General features: G+C 41.4%; 1 protein-coding gene across 2 annotated transcripts in view; it reads left to right on the forward strand.

The window, feature by feature from the left end:
* The window catches only part of LOC130123430 (enhancer of polycomb homolog 1-like), a 57,062-nt gene extending 30,016 nt beyond the window's left edge, over positions 1-27,046 (forward strand). For both annotated transcript variants that reach the window (XM_056292590.1, XM_056292589.1), the window contains 12 exons: positions 2,513-2,658; positions 3,186-3,392; positions 5,101-5,249; positions 5,715-5,862; positions 6,142-6,306; positions 6,929-7,018; positions 9,365-9,513; positions 12,734-13,158; positions 16,192-16,313; positions 21,204-21,345; positions 22,078-22,489; positions 25,214-27,046. In XM_056292590.1, coding sequence (XP_056148565.1) covers positions 2,513-2,658; positions 3,186-3,392; positions 5,101-5,249; positions 5,715-5,862; positions 6,142-6,306; positions 6,929-7,018; positions 9,365-9,513; positions 12,734-13,158; positions 16,192-16,313; positions 21,204-21,345; positions 22,078-22,489; positions 25,214-25,286 — 2,228 coding nt within the window. In that variant the 3' untranslated portion in view covers positions 25,287-27,046. The remainder of the gene's footprint in view (positions 1-2,512; positions 2,659-3,185; positions 3,393-5,100; positions 5,250-5,714; positions 5,863-6,141; positions 6,307-6,928; positions 7,019-9,364; positions 9,514-12,733; positions 13,159-16,191; positions 16,314-21,203; positions 21,346-22,077; positions 22,490-25,213) is intronic.
* The last annotated feature ends 598 nt before the right edge of the window (positions 27,047-27,644 follow it).

Below are 27,644 nucleotides of genomic sequence, written 5' to 3' on the forward strand. Positions count from 1 at the left end.
AGCACCAGTCATAATTTGTCTCACTGTTTGTGTCTTTGGAGACAACAAAGCAGTGAGAAATCACCACCAGTATTTATAGTAGCAGAATTTACTTATTGTAGTTTTATGGTAGAATAGTCCATGGGGGAACATTTTAGTTCTGATCACGCATCTTGTCCTATGTTTCTGGTTCCAGTGTTTCTAGCAGTACTAACAATTTCCTTATGATGAAAGAAATTCCAAACATGTGGACCACTTTGTTTTAAAAGAGGGAAGTTTGGCTAAACCACATAGAATATAATATCTTGAAGGTGGGATCACAACAGCACCATTGCAGGCTAAAACAGATTGTCATGTCAGTCCACCCACCAGTTAAGTTTGTGGTGAATTGCTGTTAGTTGCTCTGGACAGCAAAATCGGCTCAGTCCATAAAAATCTAAATTAGAATAGTTTTTTTTCCTACCCACTTTAAATTTGTATTCTTTACCCCAGTGAATGGGTCAAGTCAATTTTATTTGTAAAGCCCAATATCACAAATTACAAATTTGCCTCAGTGGGCTTTACATCAATACAACATCCTGTCCTTAGACCCTCATATCGGATAAGGAACAACTCCCTAAAAAAATAAAAACTTTAACAGGGTCTGTCTGCCCAAAGAAATACAGGCTCCTACATAAGTGTTGGCCTAATTCATTTAGTTTTTCATGAGTAAACTTTGGGGGTTTGTGGATTTTTATTTTGAGTTAAAACTGAAGTGAACTGCGGTTGGGACTTCCTTGTTTTGAGTTTTGTTGGTTGGATAACTGGGAAATCCTGAATTGGAGTACTTTTGTTGAGGGAACTGAACTGAATTGAACTAATAGTGATAACCAGGAAGTCCCCAAATGCAGTATAATTACTTTATAAACTGAACTGAATTATATGGAACTTTTTTCTTTCCCTTTTGCTCTCATATAACCTTAACACATTGACTGATCATGTGGTTGAGTATTTAAATTGAGTGTTTTAGCTCCCTGCCTTGCAATTAATTATAAATTCGTTCTTTATGGATTTAGAGAAAGCATATGATAGGGTGCCAAGAGAGGAGGTGTGGTATTGTATGAGGAAGTCAGGAGTTGCAGAGAAGTATATAGGAGTGGTGCAGGATATGTATTAGGGAAGTGTGACAATGGTGAGGTGTGTGGTTGGAATGACGGATGCGTTCAAGGTGGAGGTGGGATTACACCAAGGATTGGCTCTGAGCCCTTTCTTGTTTGCAATGGTGATGGACAGGCTGACGGACAAGATCAGGCAGGAGTCTCTGTGGACTATGATGTTTGCGGATGACATTGTAATCTGTAGCGAGAATAGGGTGCAGGTTGAGGAGAGCCTGGAGAGAAGAGGAATGAAAGTCAGTAGGAGCTATACGGAATACCTATGCATGAATGATAGGGAGGACAGTGGACTGGTGAGGATGCAAGGAGTAGAGGTGAAGAAGACGTATGAGTTTAAATACTTGGGGTCAGCTGTCCAAAGTAACGGGAAGTACAGAAGAGAGGTGAAAAAGAGAGAGCAGGCAGGGTGGAGTGGGTGGAGAAGAGTGTCAGGAGTGATTTGCGACAAAAGGTTACCAGCAAGAGTTAAAGGGAAGGTTTACAAGATGGTTGTGAGACCAGCTATGTTATATGGTTTGGAGACAGTGGCACTGATGAAAAGACAGGTGGCAGAGTTGAAGATGCTACGATTTTCATTGGGAGTAATGAAGAAGTACAGGATTAGGAACGGTTATATTAGAGGGACAGCTCAGGTTGGACAGTTTGGAGCAGAGAGGCAAGATTGAGATGGCTTGGACATGTGTGGAGGAGAGATGGTGGGTCTATTGGGAGAAGGATGCTGAATATGGAGTTGCCAGGGAAGAGGTAAAGAGGAAGGCCAAAGAGGAGGTTTATGGATGTGGTGAGAGAGGACATGCAGGTAGCTGGTGTGACAGGAAGATGCAGAGGACGGGAAGAAATGGAAACGGATTATCTGCTGTGTCAACCCCTAACGGGAGCAGCTGAAAGTAGTAGTAGTAGATTCTTAAATCTGAATTTAATCACATTCTTGAGTTGATATGCTGGCCGTTCTTGGCTTTGCCAGCTTTTATTTATTTATTTAGCCATGGTGCCATTGATACTAATAGAAGCCAGTGACACATTTCACTCGTGACCTTCATTCTTCATCAGGACTTATATGATTCTTGAGACAGTATTTTTCCATAGAGTTTTTGTCATTGAGTTGCGGGTAGTTAATAAAAAAGTAAAACATCTTCTTGGGAAAATGTTAACTGAGAATTTTCACCTTTTTTTATGATGTAGTTGTTCACATAAAACCCACAGTTGTGTTATTATATTCAGAAAGAATTGGACATCCTTCCTACAAACATTTTGCAATGGATCCTTAGAATCTGCGCTTTGTTTCCTGCCCTGCTTCAAGATGTCCACATTGGAACCATTCCTTAGCTGATGGACTAATGCCCACATCTAAAGCCCCTCTGCTCCCCTCCTCCCTGCAGCTTTCAGCCTGGATACAGAGCAGCCCGACTATGACCTGGACTCTGACGATGACTCCTTTGTCACCAAGCTGAAGAAGAAGATGGAGCTCAGCCTCCTGCAGTTTGAGGAGATGGTTGACCGACTGGAGAAAGGCAGTGGCCAGCAGGTGGGTCTTCTCTCCATGCATCTGGGTCTGTCTGCCTGTCTCTCTGCTTCTACAGCTGTCTGCCCGTCTCTGGCCCTCTGCCTGCTCCAATTGGACACAGCACCATATTGAGAAAGGCTTGCCAGATTAATTCCATACCAATGAGGGATTAGCATAGCTCATAAATGAAAGATCTACCTTTCAGGGCATAAAGTGACATCTACTGTCTTGAAAGAATTAGTAACGCAAAGTAAATGCCGTTATTTTACTTTAAAAAGAGAGTAGGTAACTGAAGTCCTTGTCTGACAGCATAAAGTAGACTCGCTGCATCTATCATACTTGATTGAGGGACACTAAGTCATTTTGCCTCTTGAGGCTGTTCAAATGAATTCACCAAATCCCACACATTTAAAGATGGCATAAGGCTGAATGCCCCTGCACAATGAACATCTTTCACTCACTGGCATACATTACCTTAGATATTTATGTAATCCCTGACCTCACATTTTTCCTGGTGTCTCTCTCCGCCTATCTCTCCAACACCTCAGCTGGTGAGTCTCCCAGAGGCCAAACTTCTCCTAAAGGAAGACGATGAACTCATCAAGGAGGTGTTTGACTACTGGAGCCGCAAGAGGAAAAACTGCAAGGGCACCTCACTCATCCCCAACGTCAAACAGGAGAAGCGGGATGGTTCCAGCACCAACGACCCCTATGTGGCCTTCCGCCGGCGCACTGAGAAGATGCAGACCAGAAAGGTGAGTGGCCTCATGCCAAAGATGTGGTTTGACATTCTCATTTTCCTGCTTGCCAGACAGTGTTTTCTCAGACATCTAGGCCAGCAAATATCAGTTTTCAGTCGTCCATTTTGACAGTGTTAAAAGTAGTTCACATTTTGGTTGCTTTGGCTATAACAAAACCGCATTGTAGAGACATGTTCTCAATTTTATAAAATTGTTTCAAAGAATACCGTCGTTGTACAAGTTCATTAATGTTGTAAACTATGAACACGCTCAGAGTGATGAGTTCTATCACACACACAATACAAGTCAGCTAGTGGGTTAGCTCAAATCAGTTTTACTGCCTTTATGTTAATCTCCCAACTCCTGGCCAGAGGAAGAAAAGTAATAAAAAGAATGATCAGAGGACGTTTAAAGGGACAGAGTATGAGACTGGCATGAGATGGAGGAAATTTCATCTTTGCTGGCCAGAGAGTTGGATGTGGTTTGGTCATGAGAAAGTCCACGTTTGGCAAAATATTTGGAGTTTCCTGCATATGGATTGAGTGAGTATAATAGGATAAGTACATGTTAATTAGTAATGAAACTTAAAAATACAGGGTGTCTGTGTGGCATGGTGGTCTATTCCGTTGTCTACCAACACAAGGATCGCCAGTTTGAGTCCCTGTGTTACCTCGGGCTTGATCGGGCGTCCGTACAGATACAGTTGGCTGTATCTGTGGGTGGGAAGCCGGATGTGGGTAGGGTATGTGTCCTAGTTACTGCACTAGCACTTCCTCTGGTTGGTCGGGGTGCCTGTTCGGGGGGAGGGGGAACTGGGGGTATAGTGTGATCCTTCCATGAGCTATGTCCCCCTGGTGAAACTCCTCACTTTGAGGTGAAAAGAAGCGGCTGGCGACTCCACATGTATCAGAGGAGGCATTCAGTAGTCTGCACCCCTACCCATATTGGAAGAGGGGATGGAGCAGCGACTGGGATGGCTCGGGAGAGTGGGGTAATTGGCCAAAATTCAATTGGGGAGAAAAGGGGAGGGACTTAAAAATACAGCAATAAAAAATGGTTTCATACCAACTGGCCAGTGGTAAATTGACCTGAATGTTAACCCATGCAAGACCATGATGAATCCCTTTGTCAGATAGACACTTTGCTGCCAAAGGTGTGTGTTCAAAGCCCTCTCTGTCAGGTGCTGTTTCAAAAGATCTGGAATTGTTTTTCTCAGGATTTTCATCTGTTAGTTTGCTGTTCTTGCAGCTGTGAATAAATTTCTTGTTGTGAAATAAGTATAAAGAAACACTGTGTGACCCCCATGGGAAGGTATACCTCTGTCAACCCTGCTTGAAAGGACATGTATGCCACCATGTGGCCAAGTAAAAATTTGGCCAGGCTGAAATTTACTATTCCACAACATATTTACTCCAAAATCTGAATTGCCATTTCACAGTTAAGTGTTACGTCACCAAGTTGTTTTGCTTTTACCATGAGACCCAGATTTAAAGATTCTATGTAAGATTTTACTCTTAATCCAGCCTACGTTCCTCATTGGGTCTAAAGATATGGTGGGGATATGAGAGACAGTTGACCTTAATATATGGCGTTATCATTTAGCTAATGTAATTAGTTTTTTTTTTTTTTTTACATTTGTGAAGCACTTAAATAACATTTGTTTTAAGAAGCGCTATGTATAAGTTTGTCGTTCACCCTTGATCTGTCCCTCCCCCTCTGTCAGAACCGTAAGAATGATGAGGCGTCATATGAGAAGATGCTGAAGTTGCGGCGGGACCTGAGCCGGGCCGTCACCATCCTGGAGATGATCAAGAGGAGGGAGAAGAGCAAGAGGGAGCTGCTACACCTCACGCTGGAGATCTTTGAGAAAAGGTTGGTTCTGCCAAGGGAACTGTCAAGATTAATGGGAGAGTGGCTAAAAGTAGTGACTAATTAAAGTGAAACTGAGGGGATTTCAAGTTTACCATATTTTAGCCGAGTTTTTAGAATGTAGAGATAACTGTCCCTCTGATACGGACATCAGCACAGGATTAAAAAAAAAAACACCTTAATTGTGAGCTACTTAAGATTCAACAGCCTTAAACAATCATTGAGTTTTTGAAGACAGTCACCTGTGTCAAAATGTTGGCTTTAGGGCACTAGGTCCAATTTTATTTAGTCAAACTACCTTGAAGGAATTTACTTATAACTTTGCCAGCAAAGTAAAAGGGGTTGGACAGCCTCCATATGTTTTCCATTGTTGTTTTATGTTCTCTTAACTTTTTTAAGTCTGACTCATTGTTTAACAACAGCCAGATTGGTCTAACTCTTATGCTCATCTGCCCCCCCACCCTACAGAAATGTCATGTCTGATTTTGGCGGGGAGATAATGGCAGAGGTGCTGGCCCAACGGGCACTGGTCAAACCACAGATAATCCCCCTGGTCCCTCTCAACAACCAGTACAGACACCAGGACCACATGGACCTCAAGGACTACAAGTCTAAGGTGAGACCCATAGGGAAGCTCAGGATTTTGAAAAGTCTTAAAAATTAATTCGATAGTTTCCAATTTTGAAAAAGTTTTGCAATCAGAAAAGATTGTCTGTCAGTCTCTACATGCCAAACTACAGGCATTAGCTGTCCTTTGACGTGTACTTTGTTGAGTAGAATAAGCTAGCTGTAGAGTGAATTAAATTTCTGTCACTGTCACAATTCTTTGCCAACTGTAAAAATCCAGTCAAGAAATTAATGTCTGCAAATTTCATGGTTGTCCCCTCCTCTCCAGCCCGAGAAGTTGGAAGCCCCCCGGCAGAAGAGGAAGTACGAGAAGAAGCAGAAGGTGTTGCCTCTGTCATCAGTGGCACCCCATCACTCGGGCCCTGTTGTCTTCAATGCCAAGGACCTCAATCAGTACGACTTCCCCAGCTCAGATGACGAGCCCTTCTCTCAGGTATTCACACACTTTACACAGTTAGATGCACACACACTGTCATTTACACAAAGAAACATACTTAACAATGTAGGTACACACATATTGCAGGCAGTTTATAATATAGCTGGACAGTTGTAAATGATGTCCCTCAGAATCAAAGAGGCCTGTGTGAAATCTCACCCCATTCCCTAGCACACATGACTCCAAAATAAAACTTGATGCATGTTTGACACATGAAAAACAGAAATACTCTTTTGGCACATAACAGTTGCTTGTTGACAGTTTCTCTCAAAGCAGGTGTTGACTTTGACATTGATTTGCTGTTTTCCACTCTGCATCTACGTCATTACAACTTCATTACACTAAAGCTCAGTGTTTGTCATTATTTTAGCTACAGTAAATAGCATGCTAACATTTCAACATTCAGTTTTTGTCCAGCCTCCTCACCCCACCTTCACACTGCTATGGTGATTTCTTTAACAAGCGCAGGCCACAAGCAATACAACAATCTGCCCTTTGTCCCACTAAATTGTTTCAAGACAGCAAAAGTGCATTGGATTATGGGTTGGAAAAGATGTAAAACCCAGGCAGGCAGCTTCTGGGTTGTAAATTATGCCCTGCCTTTGACCTTTATTTCCAGTTGCACTCGGGCTCATCAGAAGCAGAGGAGGAGAATGACCCAGATGGTGCCTATGCCTTCCGCCGGAGGGCAGGCTGCCAATACTATGCTGTAAGTAACTCAGCAAACTTCTCAGGTTAATGTTAAAACACATCAGAACCTTGTTTTTGGCACTAAATCATTACTCAAATTAATGGCGATAAAGGAACAGAGATAAACTTCAGATGCAGGATTTCTCTATTTTAGTCTTGGGTAATAACTCAGTAATATCATCTATTATCTTTCATTTGTATTGTCTTTCAGTGTGTTATAACAGGATTAAGTTCAAATATTGTCATTGGTGATGCACAATTTTGTCTAAATTGATAAGAATTCAACCATAAAATGGCCATGATTTGTTCCACCAATTATGTTGTAAATGGAGATGGGTAATTGGAAAAAGTCTCCACTGGTTGGCGGTCCCATTTTGAGTTGGGCTGATGGTACTGCTGATACACATAGCGGAATAGCATCCACCACAATGTCATCAAAAAAGTTGAAGTTTGAAACCTAAGTCTTCAAGAAATAAGCAAACCCTTTCATGACTGTGCTGCCTTGTTTTAGAAAACAAGCCATTATCAGATGTACAAGGCTAACAGTGGCACCACCCAAATGGTAAGTTAGCTTATGCGTACTGTATCGGCTTTTAATTGTCAAATTGTGTTACTGTGCCTCATATTTTAACAATATTAATTTTCAACCAGTTGAACTTTGGAGAGACAGATACTAGTAGACCTAGTAGAAAATACCAGTAGACCTGCCTTTAGACAACGGAAGGTCAATGACTGTCACTGAAGATAGCAATTCGGCCAGTAACACAACTGTATATACAGTGTAGTATGAGGAAACAGGGTGCACAGAGCAACATTGATTGGCTTATGCTTGTGTCATGCAACAACCATGATGCTGTGATTCTTCTGTGGTGCATGGAGAAACAACAAACAAATTAGGTATACCAAAGATTAGAGTCTTCAATTTTCAAGACTGCAAAGTAGCTGGCTGAGTTGATTGTAATCAGCTAAATAGCCAACAGCCGGCACAATAGGAAAACATTGGCTGATAGGTTAGCATTATGTAATCCTTATGATCAAGTATGCAAGAACAACTGGTGGTTGAATTAGGTTTAATGTTAGGTTGCGGTTAGTGAGCGCTCATCGTGTTGACCAATGAAATCATTCTTGGTGGCTTTGGAATGTAGTCTGCTATTGTGGGGCGTGGTTTGCGCTTCAGTAGCTCAGGAGTTTTAAAAAAAAAAGTGTCAGCTGCACAAAAAAAATCAACTTTGACGTATGAATTGTGTACGCATGTTCATTTGTATTATTTGTATGTGGTTTGATGAGACTTGGCTCTCAATGTCTGCGCCGCCCCTAAAACCCTTAGGCATCTCCCTCGGGAGGCGCACCTCACACTTTGAAAACCTTACCTCTTGATTCCATTGACCGCAGTTCTATGACATCACTTCTGCAACACGGTTTTGTTCTGTCTTCCACACGGCTTCATACCCCACCAGGAGCATTTCAGAAGCGGAGCATTGTGCAATTTACACATTGTCCTTTCTAGTGTTGTCCTTATTAGGTGGATCTGTGGTGTCATACAACACCATGTCTTTTTCCACTTCCAAGATTAACTTCTAGTCGTCCATGGTGTCAAAAATCCTCTGATTGGTTGACTTCTGGCTTGGTGCCACAGGTTATGACGTTATGTTGATGTTGTGATGTGATATACGATCAGAAGTCTGCACAAGGTGTTGACCGGATGCTCTATGCCGTTCGTGTGTCTTTTCCTGTCTAGCTTGATCTACTCTGTGTAGCTTGACATGGCTTCCATCAAAAATAGACTAGGTGCATATTTATAGCAGAGCAGAGTGGAGAGCCACTTCTGAAACATGCTATGGTAGATCTGGTGGAATCACAAGCATTGTCTAGAGTGGCTGTGCTTAGTTCTGGTGGCCGCATTGCGGCCAGAATGCAACGCAGCTGTGCCCAGTGGAGTCAAGCCGTTAGGTTTAAAAAATATATATGTTGTATCCGTAAAGAAAAAATGCAAGCTGTCGCCATCTTAGTTTATCAGGTGTGCTGGTGAAAATGGTGGAAGCCAAGATTAACATGGTTGTATTCTTCTCCACATGAAAAGACTAGAGACTGTAATTGCTCATGAATATAAAACTAATTGAGATGGCCTTAAGCCCTCCAGTGTGCAGAGGAAGATATAAAACTTTTTAAAAAATAAATTTTAATTATGTCTGTGCATAATTTCTTAGTCCCCATGCAAGATACCAATTTGCAAGCCTCTCCTCTGCAGTGGCACTGTGAGATGTCCTTTAAAAGCAATGTGCAACCCAGTCTTAAGGAGTGCAGAGGTCTGAGGCGCTGTGGTGAGGTAGAGGGTTGCATCAACTTTTTTTTTTTGTCTTGCCAGGCTCGTCAGGAGAGTATGGGTAGCTGGCCGTGGTGCGGGCCTTGGGAGGGTGGCTTGGCAGAGGCCCGCTATCGCTACAGCCTCACCACACTCACCCTACCACGACGCTGTCTGGGCATGGCTCGACGACGCATTGGCAGAGGGGGCAGGTTAGTTCCTACTTTCAGTTTGTTTTAAAATAACCAGCACAACGTTTTCAATTTAAGGTCTGTTTATTTTGGGCATGTCCCTGTCTCTGTGTTGACACTGCCAGCAACCACACTGCTGTGCTGTCCAGTAGTGAATTTTAACTAGCTAATTGCTAGCTGTAATACTAATTCTTGTCCAGTGATAGGTGAGACATATGGCATCACTAGTGACTGGCTAAGTGATCAGCAACAACTCCTCAAAGTTTTGCTTTGGCCAACTCACCTTGGTAACCATCAGCTGATTACTCCCGCACTTGTAGGGCTGTTGCGATAACCACAATATTGCAATACCGCGCTATTGACAAGGCAACCTCAGGGGATGAGAGGCAACTGCCACAACCGTTGTGTTCATGTTTTTTCTTTTTCTTTTTTCCCCATGAGGCTAGGCCCTCAATGTGACTGTCAGTGTCAATATGACTCCTTATGAGTCTAACAGTGCATTATCTGACCACAGACTGGGCTCTTAAATCACATTGCCTCAAAACAGTGTTTATACCCCGGAACCACACATCCAACAATATTTTTGAAGCTGTCTGCCACGCATTTGATGAGTGGTCACTGGATGAAAAGAAGCTGGCCTACGGACAATGGGGCAAACATTGTAGCAGCAGAGAACAAGTTGAACTTGCCGTGGCTAGCTGCTTTGGTCACAATTTACATTTGGCACTGACAAACGCAATGGCAAGCACTAAGATCCATATAACCAGAGCAATGGCCACACCTTGGTCAGTATGTTCTCTCAGAGCTGGTTGAAGAGAAGAGGTCTGGCGAAAGCACAAGCGGAGCTCCAAATCCCCGAGCATGACCTCATACTGGTAAGCTACGAAAGTTAGACTATTAGGTTTATTATAGGGAAATTTATTAATGACCAAATTGCATAGAGTTCACAATAGATTACTTGTCATTTACACTACATTCAATTTCATCAACATAGGCCTGGCCTACTAAAACATTTAATGACAGTTAATATGGCATTGTAGCCTGTAAGCTATATGTCTATATTCTGTTGCTGGTTTGCTGGGATGATTTAAATTGTTTGTTTGTTTTTGTTTTTTTTCGTTTAATAAAAATATATTGAAGTGAATAATAATTTGAAATATAGCCTATGTTGTTGTTTTATTAATTGCTAAATAGATGTAGGCTAATTTCAGTTCAATAATTTAACAGCTCTGTGCAGGACATTTAATGACAGTTAATATGGCATTGCAGCCTGCATATATTCTGTTGCTGGCTCACTGGGTTAAATATTTTTTTTGTTTAGTAAAAATATATTGAAACCATTTAAAATATAGCCTATATTGTTATTATGTTATTTAGGCCTACTAGGTGTGGGCTAATGTCAGTTCAATAATTTAACGGCCAGTACCCTGTGCGGTGTTATGAGATGGGGCACCAAGCAGAAAATGGTTGGCAGAGTCTTGGAGCAAATCCAGGCTATCAAGACTTTTGAATGACCAGCAACACCAGTATCTAATTCTGAGCTGGCAGGACATCCCTGCCCTTGAGTCTGTGAACACGGCCTTGAAACCCGCAGAGATTTGCTGTCTAACAAGAGCTGTTACCGTGTCATCAGTCAAACCCCTCCTGAAACTCCTGACTGAAGATGTTCTGAAACCATCAGACGAGGACACTGCCTTGACATCAAACGCCAAGCTAAAGATGTGCTGTGTTCTCGGGGAGAAGTACAAACTAGCTGCCTTACAAGAACTTTTGGCAAAGGCCTGCTTGCTGGACCTTAGATATAGGGGGAATCATATCGATGTCATGGAGGATACAAAATACGCACTCATCAAAGAGATGCTGAGCGTGAAAGACGTAGGGAGTGTTGCCAATGTGTCAGCTGTTGAAAATGAAGAGTCCTCCATGCAAACGGCGGTGCCACCACCTGCAACAAAAAAGAGGACTCTTGGAGACCTGCTGAAATCATGGACAATCACTCCCGCATCCATACCTGAGAGAGCTAAAGCAGATACCAAACTCATGCGCTACCTACAGGAGGAGCCCATAGACTCCAATGCAGATCCATTTGCCCGGTGGCGCAACAACCAAGGGTAGATTTTCTCTGCTCTCTAACGTCGCCTGCAAGTATATGTGCAGTACAGCGAGCACACCATCAGAGAGAGTTTTTAGTTCCACCGGGAACATCGTTACCCCTCTCTGATCCTCTCTAAAACCACATAAGGTGAACATGTTGATTTTCCTTGCACGCAACAAGGAGATGTCAACCCAGGTCTTAAATCTTAGATTTTATTTTTTATGCTAAAGAAAGGAGTATTTCGTTTTCTTTTTTTTTCTATATAAAGAGCCTTTTATATTGCATTAGTTTTGCACTGTTTTTTTTTGTTTTTTTTTGTTTTTTTTTGCAAACATAGGCTATCCTTTTTTACTTCATTAAGACTATGTGTTCCGTTGCGATTTGAACTTAAAAGATTTAGCCTAAAGAATTTGCTTTATTTTTGTTTGAAAATTTATATGTAGCCTAGGCTCGGCTTAATCTTTTCTTTTTTTCTTTTCTTTTTTTTTTAATAAAGAACAGGGGTGTAGCCTATCTTGCGTTCTTATTGCATGTCATTGCCCTTCTGTGTTCTGCATTTAACAAACAAGTATTTTTTTTTAAAACTATCGTCTTTGTCATTTAAAAAGAACAATGTACCTAATAATAGCCCAAACACAAAACTTGTTTATAGAGCACTTAAAATCAGGATAAATGAATTAATTTGCGCAAAAAAAGAGGGCACTAATACCGCATATAATAAAAGTAATAGTAATACTGCATAAAAGTTGTAATACCGTGCTGTTGAGCCACCCTAAATTACTGCAGGGGAAATAACTTCACTGCGACAGCTCTTCCCACTTGTATAAAGGAAAATAAGTAGACATCCCAATTTGTCTTGTTATGAAGGATGTTGACACAGAATGGATTTGAAATGAGATCCTTTTTATGCTGGAATTAGGTAGCAGGCTCCTAGATTTTGGTTTGGAAGTTGTTAAACATGGTAGAGAATTCAAGCACAACCACTGCGCTCACTCACCATGTATTAATCTAGAGTGTATTGTTATCTGTGTTATTTATGCCGTGAGTTATCCATAGCCAACCTTGTAATCCTGTGCAGGACTTTGGTCAACTTCATTGCTTTGTCCTGTCAAGCAGAAAAGCTAAATCTCTTTTCCCCTCTCATAGGGTATTGCTGGACAGGGCGCACACAGACTACGACAACGTGTTCCACGGGCTGGATCCAGATATGCTTGACCCCCCTCTGACCCCCTCTTCTCCTGTTCCTCTCACCACTACTCTGTGCTCGTCGGCTGTTGACAAGTTCGCCAATAACTCAGAAACGAATACCTCGGACAGAAGCTCCTCAATCTCCCCTTCTCCTTCCTCTCCTTCCTGCACGGACCTCAGTCAGATACTGTTGAATATTAAGGCGTGCCGATGGAGGCACTTTAGGCCACGGACACTACCACTACATGAGCTGGACAATGCCCACCCACTGTTCCGGAGGCTGAGTCGGAGCCTGAAGCACCGGGTCTCCTCCATGGTCAGGGGCCAGCCCGGCAGCGCTCAATCCCAGGGCAGGGTGGCCCCTGCACCTGCCCCTGTCACTGGTGAGTCGACTGATGGCGAGCTCTTTCCACAATGCAGACTGGGAGAACCAGGCATGCTTTGTCAAATACATAAACAAGCATACGGTTTCAAAAGGGGCTGTATTTTGCTAGTTGCTGGTGTTAATTGCTTAACCGACACCCAATCTCTCTCACATTCAAACACAAACTCCGGTGCTGCAGCTCTCTCCAATTTGCTGAATAACCTTGTTTGTAAGAGTACTCCCAGTGTATGGTTGTTGAGTCTTACCATATTTTGATATACTTACTTTGTAATATGTATCAATATAAGTATTTTCAAAGAATTGATACATGAACAGGATGAAAATGCATTGAACCCACCCTCCTTTTCTGCACATCTGGCAGGTTTCTGGCATTTTTATCAGATAGCAGTGGATAATAAGAAACCTTTTTTTTTTAAGTTTCCTTTTACAAAAAGGGTGAGCAACAATAGATCCCTGAAAAGTATGGTATTTGTTAGGTTAATGTGCATTGTGGATCAGAGTGTTGAATGAAAGTCAAATCAAAGGCCTTAGATTTCCATAACATTAATATTGCTGACAGCAGTAAGGTGGTTGGTGTACACAAAAACACCAGAGCTACTTCTGAGGCATATGCTTTAATGTGAAAAGAAACACTCGGTTGATTTCCATTTTCCCTGAACCATTGATCGAGACCAGTTTATTTATGGAACACTTTGAACAGACTTGATTGTCTAAAAATGTCTTGAGTAAACTAGGGCTTAAATGGGTCATTGACTTGCTTGAGAACCTTGAGTAAAAAATACAATAAAAAGGTCTTCAATAGAATATGGAATTTGACAGACAAACTGTAACAAAATCTTAAGTTTGGGAGCAATTTAAATGAAAAACAATTAGGGATGTAACAATACCCTCAACTCATGATTCGATACAATTCACGAAACTAGGTTCACGATATGATTTTCTCACGATGACAAATTATGACTGAAAAGACTCCTTTATTTCTCAGACAAAAGTATACAAAATATTTGTTATCTTTTCTTTATCAAATTAAAGAGTATTTTCTTTTTGTTATTTCTGAGGTAGGTATAAATTATGCAAAACAATGCACATTTCCTTTTCTTTGTAAAAGTGAAACGGAAAGTATCTTTTGTCTAAAATAACAAAATAAAGTAAACTGAATTTTAAAACAAATCCCAAATAAATAAATAAGGAAAATCTCTTCAAATAAACAGTACAAGGCTTGGCCTTTGTTCCTAGCTTGGAATTCACTTTTTTTTTTTTTAAGGAATATCAGCATATATACATTTTTAGGCTGAAGCCTGTATCTCTGGACCTTCACCATGTCCCAGCTGTGGCCCCATGTCTTTGCGCCTTGATATAACCACTGATGCGAATGATGACATCAAAAAGCGACCCCAAAAGTAGACTCTGCTGTTTAAAAAGAGTATCGTGATTCATTATTCAACTCTCCAGTTTAAATCATCACATTTGTATCGAGAATTTAAGTCAAGTCCTGTCTTGTGAAGTATCGTTGTAGTCCTAAAAACAATGATTCTCTTTGTACACTGCAAAAATGAATCAGCCTATCATAGGAGCACATTGTCCATGCTCCAGCATTTGAAATGGAAGCATACAGGATTTTTTCAAGATGCACCAGATACAAAGTAATAATTACTGTTATCTAGCTTGCTAATGATGCAGTAAAAAAAAACACACACACACAGCTATAGGTTACATGTGGCCACAGTGTCTCAAATAAAAAAATATTGGAGCTTACTCTGTTGATTTCGTTCAACATGTTGGAGCTGAAGCCTGTGTACGTGCCTCTTCCGAAATAAAATTCCAACAACACATCATTTGAATACAATTTAACCACCTGGTAAATTCAGTATTGGCTTCATTGTTGTGACCAGACTTAAGGTGCGCCGAATGATACTGATAAAATTAGGGTAAAAGCTTGGACAAATTACTGCATCTACAAACACAAGAGCCTGGCGGTTGAGTTTGTCTTTCCTCCCCAAGAAGTCTTTCATTGATTAATAGTGTGATGTTTCACGTCAAGCCATTATTCACGATCATGGCATTAACTTGGACTGAGTCTATGGAGCTAGTGGCCTAATACATGAGTATTGACTTGTGGGGCTGTTCATTATTCTGGTTTGTTTTCGATGATTATTGTCATTACAGTGAGAACAAGCATTAAGTTAAATGAATATGGTTCCATAGATGTTATAACAAAGCTAACATGGTCCAGCCAGCATTTGTTCTCCAGAAAACCCATATCCTACTTAAGATGCATTGCGGAGAATAGTTAATCATTTATTATAGATAGATCCACTCATCTATAGGAATGTTTCGTTCAAAATGTATGCCTATACAAAATGTAAATGACATGATTAAACAGGTTAAAATGCAATGCACACACACACGACTTTTTTTTTTTTTTTTTTTTAACACCCTGAAATACAAAAATGATTTGTAATGATTACAGTGGATTTGGGGACAGTTACTGCTCAGTCTTTTGAGAAATGCAATACACAGTCTCAAAATATAGAAATACATTGTTGTGTCTTGCAATCAGTCATATGTCATTTTTGTAGCACCAGTAGAGATAAATGCAATAGCTATATAGATTTCCGTCAAAATTTTGGACTGGGTTTCAAAATGGCACAAAAGCCACATTTTCACCACATTTTTATTTTAACAATTCTATACAAAGCATTTGTCCCATTTTGTTTTTAGTTTTGGTATCATGACTTTTTCAACACAGGCGTGCAATCACATGTGCTTTGCATTTCATCATGTTTAATCATTGGGAAATGCAATCATGTTAATTGCATTACACATATTAATGAATTCTGTTTGCTAGGAATGTTTTGTATCTCCAGTGGCAGCTTATGATACAATGTTTAACTGCCATTTCTAATGGGAGACGATAGTTTTCCTTCTGAAAGTGAATAGACAAAACACCATTCGTGGTTACATGCATTAACATACAGATGGCTGTTTTCAGGTTAGTAATAGTGTCTCATTAAATGTGTGTCCCTCTCAGCTTTCACAGCCGAACAGTACCAGCAGCATCAGGAACAGCTGGCCTTGATGCAGAAACAGCAGCTGGAGCAGGTCCAGCAACAACAGCAAGCCAACAGTTCCACCACTGCCAACAGCACACAGGTCTGTCTCTCTATCGCTCTCTCTCGGTCTCTCTCTCTTGCTCTCTCTCTGTTGTGTGTCTGTCTGTCCAATCACCAATAATCTCATAGCCAGACCGCCATCTTGTCAAACTCGGAGGTCTGGAGAAAGGCAAGGCAACTTTATTTATATAGCACATTTTATACACAAGGCAGACTCAATGTGCTTTGCGTATAAAAAAAAAAACTACAAAAGGATTTAACAAGTAATTCATAAAAAAGACATTTAAATTAAAGAATAAAGTCAAAATGTATTACAAGGTTTACAACTTTGCAAAAGTCAAAAGTGCAAGGTTTGCAGTTTAGCAGAAAGCAATGTTAAACATAAACATTTTTAATGTGGATTTAAAAGTAGTCAGTGTTGGAGCAAGTCTCAAATCTTCTGGAAGTTTATTCCAGCTATGTGTTGCATAACAACACTCCCATTTGTGCCCCCTGACCAAGGCAAGGCAAATATCCATATAGCACATCTCAACAAGGCAATTCAAAGTGCTCCACACAAAGCACAAAAGGCATCAAGAGAAGCAACATAAGTCAACAAATAAAAAATCCACAAACCAATAAAAAGAGATTAGTGCTATGCAAGATGAAAATCAAAAGCTTCAAGCTTCATTCAATAAAAGGCAGCGGCAAAGAGAAAAGTCTTCAGTCTACATTTAAAAGAACAGAGTTGTAACAGACCTGCAGTTTTCAGGGAGTTTGTTCCAGATATCCATCTATCCGTCCATTATCCAAACTGCTTATCCTGCTCTCAGGGTCACGGGGATCCTGGAGCGCATCCCAGCAGTCATTGGGTGGCAGGCGGGGAGACACTCTGGAGAGGCGGCCAGATATGTGGTGCATAAAAACTGAAAGCTGCCTCTCCATCTTTAGTTTTGACTCTGGGTACAGAAAGCAGACCTGTCCCAGATGATCTGAGTGGTCTGGGTGGTTCATAGTGTAGCAGTAGGTCAGAAATGTATTTTGGCCCTAAACCATTCAGTGCTTTATAAACCAAGAGCAGAGTTTTAAAATCAATTCTTTGACAGACAGGGAGCCAATGTAGCGACCTCAGGACTGGAATGATGTGATCCACTCCTTTGGTCTCAGTAAGGACTCGAGCAGCAGTGTTCTGAATCAGCTACAGCTGTTTGAGTGATTTTTTTTTTTTTAGAAAGACAAGACACCGTTGCAGTAGTCGAGTGAAGATAAATGCATGGATAAGTTTTTTCAAATCCTGCTGAGACGTAAATCCTTTAATTCTTGACATATTCTTCAGGCAATAGTAGGCGGACTTTGTAATTGTCTTAATGTGGCTATCTAAATTCAGGTCTGAGTCCATGACTATACCAAGATTTCTGGCTTGGTTTGTGGTTTTTAACATTACCGATTGTAGCTGAGTGCTGACTTTTAGTCGTTCTTCCTTGGCTCCAAAGACAATTACTTCCGTTTTATCTTTAATTGAAGAAAATTCTGAGACATCCAATCATTGATTTGTTAAATGCACTTACTCAGTGCTTGTATGGAATTATAGTCCCCTGGTTATATGATTATGTAAATCTGTGTGTTGTCTGCATAATTATGGTAACATATTTTTGTTTTTTCCCATAATCTGGACTAGTGGAAGCATATGCAGTGCATCCGGAAAGTATTCACACCCCTTCACTTTCCCCACATTTTGTTATGTTACAGCCTTATTCCAAAATGGATTAAATTCCTTTTTTTCCTCATCAATCTACACACAATACCCCATAACGACAAAGCGAAAAAGGTTTTGTAGAAATATTTGCAAATTTATTAAAAATAAAAAACTGAAATATTGCATGTACATAAGTATTCACACCCTTTACTCAGTACTTAGTTGAGGCACCCTTGGCAGCGATTACAGCCTCAAGTCTTCTTGGGTATGAAGCTACAAGCTTGACACACCTATATTTGGGGTATTTCTCCCATTCTTCTCTGCAGATCCTCTCAAGCTCTGTAAGGTTAGATGGGGAGTGTCGCTGCACAGCTATTTTCAGGTCTTTCCAGAGATGTTCAATGGGGTTCAAGTCTGGGCTCTGGCTGGGCCACTCAAGGACATTCACAGACTTGTCCCGAAGCCACTCCTTCGTTGTCTTGGCTGTGTGCTGAGGGTCGTTGTCGTGTTGAAAGGTAAACCTTCGCCCCAGTCTGAGGTCCTGAGTGCTCTGGAGCAGGTTTTCATCAAGGATCTCTCTGTACTTTTGCTCCATTCATCTTTCCCTCGATCCTGACTAGTCTCCCAGTTCCTGCCGCTGAAAAACATCCCCACAGCATGATGCTGCCACCACCATGCTTCACTGTAGGGATGGTATTAGCAAGGTGATGAGAGGTGCCTGGTTTCCTCCAGACGTGACGTTTGGCATTCAGGCCAAGGAGTTCAATCTTGGTTTCATCAGACCAGAGAATCTTGTTTCTCGTGGTCTGAGAGTCCTTTAGGGGCTTTCTGGCAAACTCCAAGCGGGCTGTCATGTGCTTTTTACTGAGCAGAGGCTTCCGTCTGGCCACTCTACCATAAAGGCCTGATTGGTGGAGTGCTGCAGAGATGGTTGTCCTTCTGGAAGGTTCTCCCATCTCCACAGAGGAACGCTGGAGCTCCGTCAGAGGGACCATCAGGTTCTTGCTCACCTCCCTGACCAAGGCCCTTCTCCCCTGATTGCTCAGTTTGGCTGGGCGGCCAGCTCTAGGAAGAGTCCTGGTGGATCCAAACTTCTTCCATTTACGAATGATGGAGACCACTGTGCTCTTCGGGACCTTCAAAGCTGTAGAAATTTTTTTGTACCCTTCCCCAGAACTGTGCCTTGATACAATCCTGTCTCGGAGGTCCACAGACAAAATTCCTTTGACTTCATGGCTTGGTTTCTGCTCTGACATGCACTGTCAACAGTGGGACCTTATATAGACAGGTGTGTGCCTTTCCAAATCATGTCCGATCAATCGAATTTACTACAGGTGGACTCCAATCAAGATGTAGAAACATCTCAAGGATGATCAGTGGAAACAGGATGAACCTGAGCTCAATTTTGAGTGTCATAGCAAAGAGTGTGAATATTTATGTACATGCAATATTTCAGTTTTTTTATTTTTAATAAATTTGCAAAAATTTCTACAAAACCTTTTTCACTTTGTCATTATGGGGTATTGTGTGTAGATTGATGAGAAAAAAAGGAATTTAATCCATTTTGGAATAAGGCTGTAACATAACAAAATGTGGGGAAAGTGAAGGGGTGTGAATACTTTCCGGATGCACTGTAGATGTTATACAGAGGCAGCCCCAGAATGGAGCCTTGGAGAACTCCACAGGTCATTTTTGTACTGTCAGATTTGTAATTACCTATAGACATAGAATAGTCCCTGTCCTTTAAGTAGGATTCAGACCAGTTTAGTGCTGTGCCAGAAAGTCCCACCCAGTTTTCCAATCGGTCCAGTAATATGTTGGTCAGCTGTGTCAAATGCAGCACTGAGATCCAATAATACTAACTGATGTTCTGCCACTGTCTGTATTTAAGCAGATGTCATTAAATACCTTAACAAGAGCAGTCTCAGTGCTGTGGTGTGGTTGAAATCCTTACTGGAAGACACTGAAATTGATAAGTGGCAAAAAGTTGTCAAGCTGCTGTAAAACAGCTTTTTCAATTATTTTACTCAAAAACGTGAGGTTTGATATGAGCCTATAATTGTTCATTTGTGAAGTGTCTAGATTATTCTTTTTTAAGAGTGGCTTGATGACTGCAGTTTTTGGGGCCTGTGGGAAGAGACCTGAGAGAAGAGAGGTGTTGACAGTTTGTAGAAGATCTGAGGACATGCAATTAGAAATTTTTTTGAAAAAGCCTGTTAGCAAAATACCATAGCGCTGGCTGTTGCAGCTAAAATATAAAAAAAATAGTATAATATAATAATAATATATATTATTATAATAATATATATTATTATTATAGTAGCCAAAAATTCTATTAGTAAAAGTATAAAAAAGTACAAAAGTTAAAAAAAATTCTATTCGTGAAAATAATATAATATATAATATAAAAATAGCGCTTTGAGTGGCTGTTGCAGCTAGAAAATCACTATATAAAATGCAACTTGATTGGTTGATTGATTGATTGAAAATACCCAGCACCAAAGTTGGTTAGATAAGGGCAGAGTGGGCTGTCAGCATATTTTAAACCAATAAAATAACACTTAAGAACTGAGGGCAGAGTCTGGCACTGGTGCTCACCTGTGTTACTGTGCTGTGAACAATTTATTTTTTCCACACTACTGAGCATGGAGCAAATCTCATCTGAGCTGTTGCCAGATGACAGAACTCCATCCATTGCATTAGATGTTGGCCACATTTGCAGTGAATCTTGTCATTTTAACAAGAAAAATAAACAATCTGTTTAAAGGTAGAGCCGTGAGTCTAAAGTCATCCATTCTTATTGTTAGCATAGCTAAGATGAAGAAAAAAGCTTGTTTGTACCCAAATAGAAAAACTTAGAAACTGAAATTTTGCAATTTTTTTTTTTTGTAACTTTCCACAACCATTATATGCCCATTTCCCACCCTTGGGCAGGGTTTCAAGTGGTCTGTAAATTCTCTGTTTGCTCTTCACCATTTTGTGTCCTCAGCTCATAGCTTTTCAGTTTTTTAAAATTTTCACCACCCTTAGCTTTTGTTGCTGAAGAGCTGCCTGACAGCTGCTGTTAGCCCCTTTTTCCTCCACCCTTTCTCCTTGTCTGCTTCTCCAATTTTTACCCACCTCTCTATTTTAAATTTTGTTTTATGTTTTGCCATTTGTCTTATATTTTCTACTTCGTACTTTTGCTAAACGTTTCTCTCCCTATCTGGCTTCCTCCCTCTCTGCCCCTTGCTGTTCCCCTCTCGCTCTCTGCAGGGTTTGGTGTTGAAGACTTTGGACCAGGCCAGCGCCCAGTTTGCTGCCTCAGCCGTAGTCACCACAGACCAGCTACTGGCCCTGAAGACAAAGGAGGACCCAGCCCTGGGAAGTGGAGTCAATGGCGTCCTCTCACCCTCAGGTGTGATCCCACCCCTCATGACAGAGAACAGGGTTAGGTAGTCAGGGATCAGGGTAACTACAAAGTTTCCCATTTTGCTTATGATTAAAGAATAACGTAGAAAGACTTCAGTACCAGTATTGAAGCAAAATATTAATTGTTTTGTTAGATATTGCAGTCACCATTGTTTTTTGGGGCATTGTTTCTTCCTATTATGGCCCTCTATGATTGGAGGAACAAAATTATTGTGATTTGGTTTGTCTTTGTTTGTTTGGTGTGGCAACAACTTTTTTCTTTTTTTTTTCTTTTTTTTTAAAAGTTGTTTTGGAAAAAGTTTTAAATAATTAATCCTCAAAGGACTCTTGTCACACAGGTGCGACAAAATATCATGCTTAATAGAAAGTTTAATAATTTTTTGAACCGCTTGTCATAGACGAAAATGGTAAATTGCGTGTTAAACTGGAGGTTTGGACCTTTACGACAATGTACAACATCTTTCATGAGATATTTTTTACATGTTCTGTCTGAGCAATTCAGGTTGTTTCACTGCTCAAGAAAGTGGAAATCACAGAAGTAATACAGAAAGTGTCAGGCGCTTAGTCAAATTCTGGTCCTTTGAGGGTTAATAGTAGTGTTTTGCAAAGAATGGTTTTTAATTAAGAACCCTCTTTCTCTAAATCCCAACCAAACCCATTATCAAACCTATCTCGTATCACCCACTCATGCCCATACTCCATGACCTCTCCATACTAGGTGTCTACAGGGGCTTGCAACTCCCGAGCACAGCGTCCCCATCGCCTGCAGCCCCGGCCCCGCCCACCACCACCCTAAGCCCCGCCTTCCTCCACCCCAGCACCACCTCAACCATGCACACCCCCTCCTCTGCCTCCGCTAACAACAACAACAACAATGGCACCGCTCATCCACCTGCCAGCATCTCCAATGCCAACACCACTAACACCACCACTCAGGTCCTGCTAGGGAACAGCAGCAACAGCCTCCGCCTGGGCGTTTCTACCACCAAGCGTGCACATGCCCCCCGGACACTCAATGCGGCCGTATCAACGTCCGCCTTAAAGCTGGCTGCGGCAGCTGCAGCTACCGCCAACTGTCAGAAGCCCAAGGTCAACACAGCCTCGGGCTCATCGCTGGACATGGGGCCCAGGTGAGAACATGCTGGGGAGGGGTAGGTGTGTGTGCACATATGCTTTTAATGTGTATATATGTAGTTGGTTTCATAAAAACAAACTTTAAAGGCTAGAACTGCTTAGATTAAGACAGATTGCGATATTCTAACAGTGGGCTAGAGCATTGATTCTCAACCTGGGAGTCACGAGATAGTTTGCGGGGGTCACCAGATGGTTGTGGAGAAAACGAGCCCGAAACCATCCAGACCCACGGCGCACCTCGTGAAATATAGGTGTACTGTCTCTTTCATTGCTGTGCTGTCACAATATAAAAGGCGGTAGTGTGCTCTGTGCTGGCCCTTAGTATACTTTAAGACTTCTTTGAGAGAGCAATACAGTACTAAATGTCTGTACGTTTAGTGGATAATAATAATATTCTTCATATCAGGATCAGCATGAAAAAACATTGCAGGCATTGAATGTTACAGAAATTGAACATAAATCATTGTCATCTTTAAAAATACATTCAATTATTGTTTGATTCACCTGAAGGCATCAGCAATAACAGCTTCTGTGCAGATAATATGGATACATTTTAAGCATCAGCTTCTTAAGAGGACCCTGGGATCCAGTGGTCTTGGTGGCTATTTTGCATGGAGGAACAGTTGTCGAGAAAATGGAAGGACAGCGAGGACACCAGCAGACTAATAGCAGGTGCAGTGCAGAAGAATAATGTTAATGTTTATAGCTGATATATCAAAGACTTGTCACACTTGATTTGAAGGGGTGTGCATAAGACTGACATTACACTTTCATGAACATGAAGGACTCTTTATGAATGTTTGACTCTTGCCATTAAGTGACTCACTGTGGTCATTAAAGATCCCATGGCACTTATTGCAAAGAGTAGGGGGTCCCCTAGTGTCCTGGCAAAATTCCCAACCTGGCTCTCTCCATCTGGCCACCTCATCATCCCCCCATGAAATTGGCTCAATGATTCCTCCCTCTCCACCTCAAGCTGATGTGTGGTGAGTATTCTGGTGCAAAATGGCTGCTGTGCATCACCCAGGTGGGTGCTACACATTGGTGGTGGTAAAAGTGAGTTACCCCCTTCAATATGAGGCGTTTGGGTGTCTAGAAAAGTGCTATATAAATGTAATCAAAACCCAAAACCATTCAATCTTTGTTCCAGCCCTCACCTATGGTCATGAGCTTTGGGTAGTGACTGAAAGGGTGAGATCGTGGATACAAGCGGCTGAAATGAGTTTCCTCTAGGGTGTCTGGGCTCAGCCTTAGAGATAGGGTGAGGAGCTCGACATCCGGAGGAAGCTCAGAGAGCCGCTGCTCCTTCGCGTTGAAAGGAGCCAGTTGAGGTGGTTCGGGCGTCTGATTAGGATGCCTCCTGGGCGCCTTCCTTTGGAGGTTTTCCGGGCATGTCTAACTGGGAGGAGACCTCGGGGTAGACCCAGAACTTGCTGGGGGGACTACATGTTCAATCTGGCCAGGGAAAGCTTCAGGATCCCCCAGGAGGAGCTGGAGGGTGTTGCTGGGGAGAGGGACATCTGGAGTGCCCTACTTAGCTTGCTGCCACCGCGACCCGACCCCGGAGAAGCGGCTGATAATGAGATGAGACGAGTGTCATTCGGTCAATTATGTCATTTTTAATGCAAAGTTGATATTGTTTGAGATGTCGTTGTAAGAACCCAAGTGGGATCAAGCCACTCAATTTGATACATTTCACGCATCTGTAGTTTGAAAACAGACATCTCAAGCAATTTCAACTTTTCATTAAAATGACATAATTAGCCAAATGATGCTTAATAACAACAGTCATAAACATTCATTAAGACTCCATGTTCATGACAGGTGTTGTGTCATGGTTATGACTGTTATGCACACCCCTTCAAATAAAGGGTTACAAAGATGTAAGCTGCAGCAATCAAAGGACAGTGAGGACAACAGCAGAGTAATAGCAGGTGCAGTACAGAACAACAAGGTTAATGTACGTTTAGTGGGACACGCTTGCTTGAGTGACCACCGTTTGCGACGCATAGCCGACAGCAGCAGTTCCACTGCGCCACGGGGAAAATAAAATAACATATTTTAGACTGGGAATCCCATCGCCTGTACCAGTGATTTGACTTGAGTGTGTTTGTGAGAGTCAGTGTACATGGGGTGCCGTTATTTCAATAAATCTATCAACACCACTTAAAGCCAAAATTGAATTAGTTGTTGTTCTGTCTGTGGGCAAAGCAATGGTCTTTCTGTGTAAGTCTGGTAGATTTCATGTGTTACATTACAATAATCCCTGAACAGTCTCATGCAGACAGTTTGAGTGATCAATGTGTTTGCATCACGGTGTTGTGAGTTAAATGTCCCAGTGCTGTTGGGGGGAGGGGGGCGTTACGACTTAAAAAGGTTGAGAACCGCTGGGTAAGAGGCTATGCCAGATAAATTGGTCCGAGTCTGTGTATTACACTGAGACCAGGTCTGATGTCTAATCGATTAAACCTGCATCATCTCTCTGTCTGTCTGTCTCTGTCTGTCTCTCTCTCTCTCTATCTCTCTCTCTTTATATATATATATATAGGTGTGTGCTGTCTTGTAAAATAGTAAAACATTGGATTTATCACCCACAAGAAATGACTTTGAAATATAAGCTGCCTGATCTATAGAGGGAAAAATTAAGAGTTGTGAAGAGTTGTGTGTTGGAGGATTTCAGGCGCTGTGAACTTTGAGTGATGTCCTTTGCTCTTCCACAGGGAGAATCACGATCAAGACAAGCCGGCACTGAACAGTCTATCAGAGAACACAGTGGCCATGGAGGTCACGTAGCCTCCTACGCACAACACCAGGGGAGGGAAGCCTCCTAGTTCCTTGGCTTTTGTTTGATTTTTTTCCTTTTCTTTTTTTTTCTTCCCTCCTTCCCCCCTTTATTTTTTTTATTTGATTTTTATTTTTTCTAAGGTGCTATGCATCGTCTGTAAGAGTCGTGAATGCAAGCTGCGGCAGAATGAGCACAGCAATGCTGTGTTTCCATGGCAACAATTATTGGGACTTAATTGCAATGCTCGTCTCGTAAAGTTGTCCCCCCGTTTCCCCATTTGTTACTGTTCAATAAGATCAGCGTCTGTAAATTATGAATATGGCGATTATATGTACAGTACTGCATATTTGTAATACCCCCTGCCCCACCCCGACTCCACCTCCTCCTCCTATACCTCTTCTTGTATATAACATTACTTGAATACAGAATTGTTCATTTGTGATGTTTTGCACTCGGGAAATTAAAAAAAAAAATCAAATTAAAAAGAAAAAAATCGACAAACTCCAACTGATGCGAGTGTGAGGTTTGAGAGTTGCATCGCAGTAAAGTGTCATCACGTGCATGGTGCGGAACCTGTTGTTTGATCTATTTATTGTGCCGTGTTTACAAAGCTGTTTGTTTTTTGTTTTGTTTGTTCATTTCAATCATCCGGTTTTTTTGGTTTTTCCTTTGTTCCCATCATTCTTTTTGTACACTACCTTTCACCAGTTCCCCTGCTGTTGTCGGTGTTTAGCTAGATGTTAACTTCTCTCTCTCTGTCGCTGTAATTGGTTTTTGTTTTTTTGTCCCCCCCCCCCCCCTATGTTGTGAACATGGCCGGGGTTTTGCGCGTGGTATTGGGTTTCCCTCCCCTGGTTGTTCCGCTGCTGTCATGGTGAAGCCACACTGATGTGCGTTCATGACCGGGACAGGCGGAAGGAGAGGAAAAGGTGTGAATTTGTTCAGCTGAGGCATCAGTTTGTGAGTGGGTTAATCTGTTCCTGCAAAGCTCTTCCATACATAAATTATTCCAGTGACAAGTAACAAAACAATGGGGATGAAGACTTTCCCAGAAGACCTTGCTGCTTCTGACTTATCTAAGCACTATTTTTTTTCCAGTTTCATTGATTGATGCTGCTTTTTATATTATTTTGGTCTCTGGTTTATGCCAGCAGGCCTGATTATTAACTTTTTTTTCCCTTAAAAACAGATCCCCCCCAAACAGACTCACACTTCTTATTTTGTGAAAAAACTTGTTATTTTTTTATCTGCCTGTATGATCCTCGTTGAAAGACTTCATTCTTTTGTTACTTGTTGTTCTAAAACAAAAAAATAACAGATATAAGGGAGAAAAAAATGCAGTAACTGTTGGACATTAAACATCATTCCAGTTTCTATGTAATACAAGAAGGAAAAAAATGTATTGAGTGGGGGGGAAGAAAAAGAAATGGCCATTTTTTGGGTGTAGAATTCTCCAGAAGGCTGCAAGGCCATGAACCATAAGTTATCGGGTGCCTTCCTTTTGGGAAAAAAAAAACAAAAAACAAAAAAAAATTTAAAAACAACATATGAGCTCTCTTCTGTGAAGAGTTTGGTACTGAACAAGGCTACTTGTAGTTTCTCTTTGTCTGTACCATAATCCCAGTGCCCATTCCAATGGCCCAGTTGATTCACGACTTTTTGTTGTTGTTTTTTGTAGACACCCCCTCCCCACATGAAACATGGGAAAGAAAGAATCTTCTTGAATTCTCACAAAAAGAAATAAAAATGCAGGGCATTATGTGTTTTGACCCGCATGTCTCATTTTTATTTTGGTTGTCTTTGTCGTTAATGTGTCCATTAATTCAGGAAAGAACAGGTACGAATGTATGGATTCCACTGTGGGACGATTACAACCAGACAAGTCAAATGCTGTACCACTTGGCTGTAGATTGTATGTTTATATTCCCTACCAGGCATTTTGGCAAACATCAGTTATCATTTGGAGAGCATTTCATGTAGTTAGCATTGCCAGCTGAATAAGTATGTTCACCAGCCACTATGGCAAGATGATCATTTGGAGGGCCTACTTCATTTCATGACTGCAGCCAGTGAGTGTTGGGCTGAATTATCGTAAAATAATTGGTTGATTTTCCTGCAGTGTTTCAGCTTCACTCCATGTGGGGGGGGGGGATTTTCTGCTGCAACAAGTTTTCCACATGGGGCAAAATCAAATTTTGTACTTAACGATTATGATAAAATGCTGCATGATGCAGTTGAATAATGATGTGTAAACTGAAGGATGAGTGAAGGTTAAATTCCAAAGTACTGATTTAGGAAAATATAATTGCTACCGGAAGTTCATCAGTTAAAGATCAAAACGTATCAAAACCAATCACTTAAGGTGT

Source organism: Lampris incognitus, chromosome 14, assembly GCF_029633865.1.
Source record: "Lampris incognitus isolate fLamInc1 chromosome 14, fLamInc1.hap2, whole genome shotgun sequence".
Lineage (NCBI taxonomy): Eukaryota > Metazoa > Chordata > Actinopteri > Lampriformes > Lampridae > Lampris > Lampris incognitus.